Below are 11,074 nucleotides of genomic sequence, written 5' to 3' on the forward strand. Positions count from 1 at the left end.
TGGTTAGAGTACTCCCTAGAAAAAGATGCAGCATATTATTTTTATTGTTTTCTTTTTGCTAAAAATCCATTAGGAAGGTGTGGCTCGAATACTTTTATTGTCAAGGGGTTTAACAGTTGGAGGAAAGTAAACAATGGAAAAGATTGTGCTTTTAGATGTCATATTGGGAAAGGAGATGGTTCTAATTCAGCTCATAATTTTGCGGCTAAATGTTATTATAATCTTAAAAATCAGTCTTGTCACTTGGAGAAGATAGTGGAGAAACAAAGTACAGAAGAGATCAAACGAAATCGAATGCGTCTTAAAACATCGATAGATGCAATCAAATGGTTGACATTCCAAGCTTGTGTATTCAGAGGACATGATGAAAGCTGCAACTCGAAGAAAGTGTGAAAACAAGTCTTCGCAATCGAATGAAAAATGAATTTCTTAGGGATTATTTGATAGTGTATATTGAAAAGGAGATTGCGGAGACCATTTCTGCCGAGGAGATCATTGATTCTTTTTATTTGATGAAAGAAAGGCGTGCATATCTCAAATAAATCGGTATGTTTTCTACTTTTATTTATTTTGGTCCCCTATGTTAGATTCCTGATTTTGCCCCTGAGCATATGAGTAATTAAAAGCCGACTCCGTAATTTTTAAAACACGGGTATAAAGTCACTACCTCCCCATATTTATTTATGAAATTAAATCATTATTTTAGTTTATTTATAAATTTAGCATTTCTCTCTAAATATCCAAATTTATAATAAAAACACAATGTAAGATCAAAAAATACCTACATATTTAAGAGAACTTCACTCGTTTACCTATTGCTGCTGTTAGTCACGCAGATAAATAGATTTTTAGGTTTTACCAAGGTGAGAAGTAAAAACAAATAAAAAAAGATTATTTAAGATAGCAAATAAGAAATAGTAGCAACTAGGAAAGAGAAAATATAAGTATAAAAAGATAGCAAATGGAGTAGCCAAATATTGGTAAATTTCCCGCCTAAAAAACATAACCGTACACCTCTCTGGCTGCATATGCATACCCCCGCCTGTCTATATATACTGCTTCAGCTCCCAAGTCTTAATCCTCTCTTCTTACTCCTCTCTCTAGAATCTTCTTCAAGGTGCGTCTCTCTCTCTCTCTCTCCCTCTCTCTCTCTCTCCCCTCTCTCTCTCTCCCCCCCCTCCCGCTCTCTCTCTCCCCCCCTCCCGCTATCTCTCTCGTTACACACGGATGCTATCTTTCTGTATGTGTTGATTCTTGTCATTTCCTTATTTTATATATTTGTGTGTATATTATACACAATATGTGTGTGTAATCAATCTCTCTGTACTTGATTTGGTAATTAGGGTTTGTTTGTTTCAAGAATCATTCTCTCTCTTTCTCTCACTCTCTCTCTCTCTCTAAATTTATAGTCATGTATATGTAATCTTGGTTAGGGTTTTGACTAGTTTTGCATAGTTAATCTCTTGAAATAAATGTGAGTTATTATGATTCTATATATGGATGTACTTCAATTGGGGGATGATTTATCGAATTTTCTAATTAAAATTGTTGCTAAATTCATCAAGATTTGGTGTAAATTATCGGTGTATTATTCATTTTATTCGTCGCCCCCATTTAATAGGGTTCAGGATTCTATTAATTCAGTAGTCATTCATATAATGACAAGTGTTAATTTAACATATTTTGGATTACATATATGTTTTTAGTCTCTCTGTTCTTGGTGTTAGTAATTAGGGTTTTTTTCGTTTCAAGTATCGTACTATAGTAGATTTTCTGCATGACGTATTCAGTATTTTTGGGCTTTTTAAAGTTTTCACATTGCTTATAGGGTCCTATATATGCTCCTTATAAGATGTAATAGCATCTATTTTGATTAAGATTGGGTGTAAGTAGTAATTAACAGAGGTTAAGCCTTTCTTTGTGCCCCCTAATTATTGTATTGGGGATTGTACGATTTCAGTAGTCATTTGTGTATATATGTAAGTGTTAACCATATCTTGGATAGATTTTCTGTTTATTACTTTAATGTAATTTTTATTTTTATTTTAATATTAGATGCATACAGCATTTGGTAATCGTCTTGTACAACCGTCTTCCCTTTGCTGACATGCTATGTTCTGATTGAAAAAATAATGTCCTTTGGTAAAACTGGGCTGCGTTTATTTGCAATGGTGTTCCCTTTTTATTTGCAAGGAGTCAAGGACTATGATCTCTCCATGATTTATAATTTTTACTCATTTTATCAATGCTTCAATCCCTTAAAACAATTCCATGAACCAGTTTTGATTGATTTGCGAGAGATAATTAAGTCCACCCCTCTTTAGATTTTAAAGTACCATGGAATACCAATTGCGATTTTGTCCACAGAATGACTTAAAGATTACATGTAGAAGAAATTTAGAGTAAATAAGCTAGTAGTTGGAGATTATAATCCCATGAAACGAACGTTGTCTGGGGTCTTTTAAATACTCTTAAATTGTTTATATATTTATATATATGGAGTAAGATTTTGTTTTTGATGGCTGGATGGTTATCAAGTCTTAGAGCAACTACATTGATCTAGTGTTGCTAATTGTCTAGAGCATTGTTTTTTGTGGCATTGGTGTTAATTTCTTTTGTTAATGTTTTCCGTGGTAAGTTATTTTATAGTAGAAATGGCAAGATGTGCTTTGACTGTTCCCTGTATATTGCAGAACATTTTGTACAACCTAAATCATGGCTAAGAAGAAAGAAACTGAATCCGTTGCAACTGGAAGTACTAGGGTACTACGGTCAGGAAAACCAACTACTGAAGAGGCAAAAGTAGAAGAAAAGGCCAAGGGAAAGATGACTGTGAAAGCTGATGCAAAGGGCGAAGGAAAGATGTCTGTGAAAGCTGATGCAAAGGCCAAAGGAAAGATGCCTCTGAAAGCTGATGCAAAGGCCAAGGGGAAGATGCCTATGATAGCTGATGAAAAGACTGAGGAAAAGAAGACTGCTGCAAGTGAAAAGCTAAAGCTTGGTCATCCTGGAGAAAGTGAAACTGCTCAGAAGAGAAAAGCTATATCACACGAGGGGAACACAGAAGCTTCTGGTAGTCAAGGGAAAAAAGCCAAAACTAGGAACAAGAACGAGATGGATAAGGGTGCTGCAGGTGGGACTACCCGGGTACTTAGATCAAACAGTGGAAAGAAAGGTAGTGAAGCTGGAAAGCAAGCTGTTAAGAAGTATTCTGCAAAAGCCAAAAAAGAAGCAATCATGCCCTTTGCTGCTAAAGGTTCTTGTTCACTTATTGTTGATTTTACTCGTTCAGATTCTACAAGTAAAAAGGCTATAAGATCTGGTGCTAAAGCTTCTTGTTCACTTGTTGTTGATTTTACTTGTCCAGATTCCACAAGTAAAAGGGCTACAAGAGTTGCCACAAAAGGCCAGGTTGCAGTGCACAAGAACGTGAAAGGAAAGAAAGTTCTGAAAACAGACAAAGCTGAGGAAGAATCAGAAAGTGACAAGGACATGCACAGCTCAGAAATGAAGAAAAAGGCTTCTCTCACTATCGGAAGTTCTAAGCCAAAGAAAAGGCTTCCTGCAAAGAAAGAGGTTCCGCTCACTATTGGAAGTCCTAAGCCGAAGGAAGCGGCTCCCCTCACTATTGGAAGTTCTAATCCAAAGGGAAACCTTTCAGTGGAGCCAAGTAAAAGAACTACAAGAGGAGCTGGAAAGTCAAAGGATGCTCTGTTAAAGGAACATGATGATGATACCACTGCAGTCGCTTCAAGCAGCAAAACAGTTCCCAGGGCAGAAAAGAAAAGAGGTGGAGTTCAGGCCAATACTCCTAGCAGGAAAAACCCACCGAGGACAGGGAAGGCAGATGCTAAAACCCAGTGAGTTTGCCTTGCACAATTTTTCAGAGAATATGAAAGATAACCTATATATATATATAATAGTATGCTTATACGATTCTTTTTTACTTATTTATAATTTAATTAATTTTGCAGAAAGTGAAAGTCTAATGATGATTCGCAAGAGTAGGATGCTTTTAGGTAATACAAAATTAATTACAGTAGATGACTGCCTTATTTTTTTATACACTTGTGGTGACCCTATTTACTTTTTGATTTTCCCTTTATCTTCCATAAATTAGATATTTAAACATACCTGTTTACAACATACCTGGAAACTCTCTTGCTTAATTGTCACACACTGAATTTCTTTGATATATAGGTTGTTTTGATAAAAAAAACATCTGTGTGCAATCTACTTATGCGTTGGATTGGCAACTAAACAATAGCCTTCACTTGTAAATGATATTTATTGATGTCTTTTTTGCGAGTTAAGCTCACGTGGTCTACTAATCAGTCTAATTTCTAGCTTGGTGCTGCTTACCCACAATGTTGGATGAAAGATTCTCATTCTTTCTTGTCAATATGTTTTTCCTTATAAGTGTTCTTTTGAAAGTAAATATTTTACTGTTCCTTTATATATTGTCAAATAGTTTCAACTGAAAATTCAGATCAACTTTTGCTGCATTTGAACTGCTTTGTTCCAGTTATTAAAGTATCTACAATGATGGTTTTGTTTGTTTGCAGTTTGTTCAATGAAGTGGATACAATTAGTTGCAGATGGTAGCAATTTATCTCAAATTTTCAGAGGATATATTGACATCATGTCAAATGCTTGAGGACCAACTTTTACCAATATTTTTGCTAGTTATCATCTATAAATTTTTGAAAACAGTGTTGTAATTCTGTGTTGGTGTTTGAAGGTCATGCAAATATTGATTTTGAGATGGTTCTGTTACTTACAATCGAATGCAAATCTGAATGCAGAAATCTTCGTGATGAAGTAAATGGTGTAAATGACATGTTTCTCTAGTTATTGTACCTTTCAAAGAGTTCACTACTTTGTTCAATTTTTGGGTTCTGAAGTTATTCTTTAGTGGTATCAGGTTGATTAGCAGTCATCGTCCGTGAGGACAGTATAATGTACCATGAATAGCATCATTCTAACTGCTTTACAAGCTTCTCTGATGACCTGTATACCATAGTAACATACCCTAGTAGAATGTTGATTATTTTTGTGGACGTCTGATGGTCTATATATACAATACACTTGAGGAAAAAAAAAATAGAGACATGGTTTGCGTATTGGCCTAGATTACTTGTGTGAGGTTCTTGATTTTAGTTATTTTCGAAGTCTTAAGAAATTTTATTAAACCAAATCAAGTTGTGCCAGGGCAGTAATGCTTCCTGGAATAGAATTTGTACATTCCATCTAGCTACAAAATAAGGAACAATGTTACTGCTTCTCTTAACATGAGAATAATCAAATCATTCTAATCTAGCTTTGGTCCTTGTAATATCATCATAGAATAAGAAGATGGTGGCTATCACGTTTCTGGCATCACATTCTAAAATCACCCGACTATATCCAAGTCGACAAGCTAACGCAGCTGCTACCTCTGCCATTTCAGCATCCCATTGCACCTCTATCTTTCTAGCTGCTACAGCACAAATTTTCCCCACTGAGTTCCTTAGTACTGCTCCCAGACCCACATACCTGCCCTCTCGAATATGACCAAGTTGCACCAGACTTCAACCCATCCTTTCCATTATGTCCAAATACTTTTGATGCATATCCGCAATAATCTTCCACCAGCCTTAGAAATCCTGTAGCAAGTTGACCTGTGTTTGAAGTAATTCGCTCAAATAACAATTGATTTCTACTTGTCCACGCGTCACACATTAAGGTTGCAAAAGTAAGCAGCTTCTTTCTTGATATTTTGCTAGCAACCCATGATATTCTTTGGGTCAGGGGGATTCAGACTCCAAATTTCAAGCGCATACTTGCAGTTAAATAATGCATGAATGATTGATTCCTCTCTTGCTCCACATACTTTACACTGCGGACTAATAACGATATGTTGATAATATAACCCTTGACAGGCCCTCCATAAGAAGTGATTGAGTTTCTGAGGACCTCACAAGGCTTTGTTTTTAATTTATGTATATTTTGAGATATAATATATATAAATAATATTTTTGAGAAGGTTTCATAGTGAAATTGATAGCTATTTTCTGCAAAACTACAAACAGCTTTTTCCAAAAATATGAAGGCATGTTTTTACTAACAACAAATTTTAAACCAAAAACGTTTTTCCAAACGGCAGTTTTTAGAATTTACCTAACTAACAAAAACTGTTTTAACTTTTAAAACACTAATACCAAAAGAGCCTAAATCCCTTTCCCCAAACCTCTTAAAAGAAGTGATTTGTTGTGTATATAATTATAAATAAACTAATCAAATAAAGGAGTGGGATATTTGAATTTCTCTTAAAAGGATTCTTCTTTTAAAATCACAAAAACTAAAATATTTCAATAAAAATTGATTTATTGTCATCAGACGTTGAAAGAAATTTTTCATGTTACCAATAAAGGCAATAAAAAAATTCCTTCTATCGCTTGGGTACTTGGTAATTTTTTCAATGCTAGAGACATTAAAATTTGTCTAAATTTTTCCCCTTGTGCCAGAGACATTAAAATTTGTCTAACAATTTTCCCTCTCATTTAGTAATTTTTCTTACAAAATATAAGTCCTTGACAACAATTATATTTTCTATAATTTTTAAATTAAATTAACTTAGAAGTTGCGTAATGAACAGGAAGAAAGCTAACAATTTACCAATTTGGAATTTGGAATACCTGAACTAAAATTTCTCATTTTTAAAAAATCAAGGGTCCCGTTGGGGTTTTTTTAAAAATAAAACTAATAACTTAAAGTTGAAAAATGTTATATAATTAATATGTAAATTATAACTTACAAGTTATTTAGACGTTTGAATAATTTTTCTTATAAATTATTGATGTGTTTGAAAAATCATAACTCATAAGTCAGAAATTTTTTAAGAAGAAATTTAAAATTTTAATATTTAAAATAAAATTCAACAAAAATATTAAAAAAATTCCTAAAAACAAAAGTAAAGTAAATATTACAATATTTACGGCCTTAACTTTGCATTCCACATGTACAAAACCTTTTTAGCCTTTTTAGTTTTCAAATTAATGAATTTTTGAGCAAATATTAAACATTACCCTAATATAATTTAAAAAAACTGAAAATTATCTATAATAGTAAATTATATATATTTTCTAATGATATAATTTATTTTATTTGTATCATTATAAAATATTAATAAATTTTAGTCAGATTTCGGTAAATTTGACAGCACAAAAACAAAAGGACAGCACGAGGGAGTAATAATCCAGGCACTCTTCTAATATTTTAATTATAATTTATAAGCTTGTGAGCAAATTGTGGCATCTGGGGAATAATATAACAAGAAATCAAGACATTGAGTTGGTGTACAACAAAAACAAAAAGAATGTAAGCTGAAATGGAAAAATACGCACTTTCTTATTATCAGCGTATCAGTGAAGATATAAGCATTACCATAAACTTGCCAAACATGAGCATTACCATAAACTTGCCAAACATGAACAGGAAAAGGGCTTTGAACCCATTTAAGCAAAACATTTACCCAGCCAAACAGGAACTAAGACTTGTCAAACAATCATTTTACCAATAAGACATTTCAGAGCTGTAGGCGTTAAAACTTAAACTCAAGTAGACAACAATGAGCCATTTCTAACAGGCAAAAGTTAATCAGCATGCTTCCGAGCATTTCAATCCTCAGACATACAAAAAAAATTCATCACTTCCCTTCAACAATGCAGTAATGCAAAAATCATATTTCCTAAAACCTTTTATAGGTTGGCAAAAAAGAAAGATGATTAGATGAAGAGACGCTATAATTCAGGTAAGAACCCAGTTTAACCTGAACAGAGTAACTAATCAGAAAAGATGCATAATAACATCTACAAGAAAGTAACTCACAAATGAGGAAGTAAACTAACTTGATTTAAAAATACTTGGATTGTCTTAAACAGCAACCAATATCACATTGAAAGTACAGGATTCAAAAGAAAAGGGACAATATTTTAGACAACCAGCAATATATATGAAAATATCCTAACAAGCATCAAGTTCAAATTAAAAAAGTGCAGAAAAACCAACTCATATGTCAGCTGGAACATCCTCAACATAGGTAATTGTTTTGGTGGATTTGGCCAGCAAATCTGTGTACTCCTGGTATGGGGATTTTGTGAAGCGAGTCTCTGTCCACAAGTCTGGAGTGAGGAAGCCATAAGTCTTCAGCAGACAATCAAAAGTAGCCTGCAACACATTACATTAGCAGGGCTCCACATCAAAGACAACAAAGAACAATGGGGAAGCAAAACAATATTGGGAATGCATTTCATAAAACACATTGTTTACCATATAAACAGATTAAATATAATTACATAAAAAAAAGTAATGATTGGTCATCCAAGACGGAAAAAAAGAAATTTTCTAAAACTAAAAGTACTTCGCTTTCAATATCCAATTTTCTTCATAAAACAATGGGATGCAGTTCATCAAAAAAAAATTGTTTACTTAAACAACATACTTAAAATATAATTACATCAAACAAGGGATGATTGGTCATCCCAGACCGTAAGAAAATTTCATAAACTAGAAGCATTCCGCTTTGAAGATCCAATTTTCTTTGTAAAACAAAAAATAGACAAGCCACTAACCGAACAACTCAGAGAGTAACTACAGTTTAAACCATCAAAAAGTACCAAAGCAGATCTACTACACGCTATATAGAGTATAAATCTATGTAAATCCCAACAATCTGTGTTGGCACAAGAACATTAATGACACACTTTCGAAATGTTAAGCCACCAACTGGAAGTTCCTGTCTGGAATTAACAGCCCAGTACAGAACAATCACTTAATAAATTAACTAACCTCAAAACTTTGAAATGCATTTGGCTTTTATGTGTTTTAATTTGAGCAATGTTTAGAAGAATTACAGTTTTCATAACCAAACAAGTCTCTTTTTAAAAACCAAAGTCTTTGCACAACAATTAACTACATTGACAAAATATTGAACCACACCAGTCAAGAAAAAGACACATGTTAAAATTTTCTCATTATAGCTTACATATTCATTAAAAAAAATTACAGCAAAATAATAGAGCAGCTTTGCATTACACAAAAATTGATGCATTTACTCATCAGCATTCCCTTCATTATCTACAATTTACAATAACATGCACAATCAACATACACAAATTTAACATAAAACTACATCGAAAGCAAAAAAAACAAACCAAATCAGCTTCAAAAATAAAATAGAAGACAAAGATATATTTAAAAAATCAACCAAACAAAATTGTTATCAACAAAATAAACTAAATTGCACAACCAACATACACGAACTAAACATAAAAAACCACATGAAAACAAATAATAACAAACAAAATAAGCTATCGGACCTTGACGAAATTCCCGAGAGTCTTAGTAGAGCCACGGGAGCTAGTAAAAACATCCTCAATTCCCGCAAACTGCAACACCTTCTTAGGCACTCGAGCAGCGACAATCCCCGCACCACGAGGAGCCGGAACCATCCTAACCGTAACAGAACCACATTTGCCAGTAACCTTACACGGAACAGTATGGGGTTTCCCAATCTTATTCCCCCAAAAGCCTCTCCTAACAGGAATAACCGACAACTTAGCCAGAATAATCGCACCGCGAATAGCAGTAGCAACTTCCTTACTACACTTAACACCCAATCCAACATGACCATTTCCATCACCAACGACCACAAAGGCCTTGAACCGGGTTCGCTGACCGGCCCGGGTTTGTTTCTGAACCGGCATGATTTTCATCACCTCGTCTTTGAGAGAAGGGCCAATTAAGAGGTCAATGATTTGGTACTCTTTGATTGGGAGAGAGTGGAGATAGATTTGTTCGATTGATTTGATCTTGCCGTCTCGAACGAGTCGACCGAGTTTGGTGACTGGGACCCATTTCTCTTCTTCTTTGGGAGCGCCGCGACGGCGGCCACGACCACGGTCACCGCCTCGGCCGCCACGTCCGCCGAAGCCGCGGGAGAAACCGCCTCGCTCGCCTGCGCCGCCTCTTTCTGCCATGATTGAGGAATTAGGGTTTGGTGGTGGGAGGGAGAGAGTGAGGGGGAGAGGCGAGAGTTTTGTAAATGAGATTGTGAAGAGATGAGGGAACCCTAATGGTTAGGGTTTATATGGTTTTCTTTGGGCCTTTTGGTTTTACAGGCCAGGCCGTCTCATTTCATAAACAAGCCCATTAAAAGGGATAGGTTCATGTGAGCTTTAAAAAAGCATTTTATTTAAATAAAAAAGTCAAATTATCCATTATTTAAATTTGTATATCTTGGTATCAAAACCAAAAAAATAAATATATTATATTGATCTCATAATAAATGGAAATTTAAATTTTGTTAATATTTTATTATTTATGTTGTATTTGTATCGGGCGATATGTTCGTAACGAGTATATGAATTTAAAAATTGACCAATTCAATTCAAAATGAAATTTTAACTTACTTGATTCGTATTCTTTATAAATATATTTTACAAAAAATCTTCCCATTTTAATGAATTAAATTTACTTTTGGATTTGCTTGAGACAACCAACTAAATTCGAATGTAGCGTTGTAATAACCCGATTTTCTAGACTATTAAGTTTAAATCAAAACTTAAATAAAATCCAATTTACTAGTCAGAAGTCTATTAAAACGGTGACTCTTAGGTATGAAAGGCACACAGAGAGGGGTGAATGTGTATTTCTTGATTTTATAACTTTTTCAAGTTATTTTTAGTAAATCAAGTTTTGGTGTTTTTGAGCTTGGTTTGAACTTAACAGCTTAAGTATCTCTGTAGTGATAATTTGATCAACTGTAAAGAACATATAAATAATTATCAAAACTCACTTGATTTTATTTCAAAATCAAATGTGTTGTGCTACAAATCTAAATTCTTGAATAGTAAGAACTTAGCTTCTACTTGATAGATCTAAACTGTTTTGTTATTACTAGACAAAGGACCTGTGACATGCTGTATAAACCAGCATGCACAGTTTACAGGAATTGCACTAAAATAGACTAACATAATTTTTAAAACCCTTTTGTCTATTTCTATTTTAAATGCTACAGATTTGCAGACAATCT

General features: G+C 33.9%; 2 protein-coding genes across 2 annotated transcripts; one reads left to right on the forward strand and one right to left on the reverse strand.

Annotated features, from left to right (window-relative positions):
* Positions 1–980: 980 nt before the first annotated feature.
* On the forward strand, positions 981–4,950 carry LOC141720457 (uncharacterized). Its single transcript, XM_074522886.1, has 5 exons — positions 981–1,117; positions 2,694–3,256; positions 3,368–3,860; positions 3,975–4,019; positions 4,566–4,950. Exons 2-4 carry the CDS (start codon positions 2,716–2,718, stop codon positions 3,979–3,981), a joined length of 1,041 nt encoding a protein of 346 aa, XP_074378987.1. The 5' UTR covers positions 981–1,117; positions 2,694–2,715; the 3' UTR covers positions 3,982–4,019; positions 4,566–4,950.
* A 2,922-nt stretch (positions 4,951–7,872) lies between these two features.
* LOC141720458 (uncharacterized) lies at positions 7,873–10,106 on the reverse strand. Its single transcript, XM_074522887.1, has 2 exons — positions 9,360–10,106; positions 7,873–8,208 (listed from the first exon to the last, which is right to left on the reverse strand). Exons 1-2 carry the CDS (start codon positions 10,017–10,019, stop codon positions 8,050–8,052), a joined length of 819 nt encoding a protein of 272 aa, XP_074378988.1. The 5' UTR covers positions 10,020–10,106; the 3' UTR covers positions 7,873–8,049.
* Positions 10,107–11,074: the final 968 nt, after the last annotated feature.

Source organism: Apium graveolens, chromosome 4, assembly GCF_009905375.1.
Source record: "Apium graveolens cultivar Ventura chromosome 4, ASM990537v1, whole genome shotgun sequence".
Lineage (NCBI taxonomy): Eukaryota > Viridiplantae > Streptophyta > Magnoliopsida > Apiales > Apiaceae > Apium > Apium graveolens.

Excerpts from the sequence above, each read along its gene's own strand:
- LOC141720458 (XM_074522887.1), bottom strand. The coding sequence starts at position 10,019 with ATGGCAGAAAGAGGCGGCGCAGGCGAGCGAGGCGGTTTCTCCCGCGGC. Across the intron at positions 8,209-9,359 it reads CTCTCGGGAATTTCGTCAAG|GCTACTTTTGATTGTCTGCT; the intron begins GTCCGATAGCTT and ends AATGTGTTGCAG.
- LOC141720457 (XM_074522886.1), top strand. The coding sequence starts at position 2,716 with ATGGCTAAGAAGAAAGAAACTGAATCCGTTGCAACTGGAAGTACTAGG. Across the intron at positions 3,257-3,367 it reads CATGCCCTTTGCTGCTAAAG|ATTCCACAAGTAAAAGGGCT; the intron begins GTTCTTGTTCAC and ends TTACTTGTCCAG.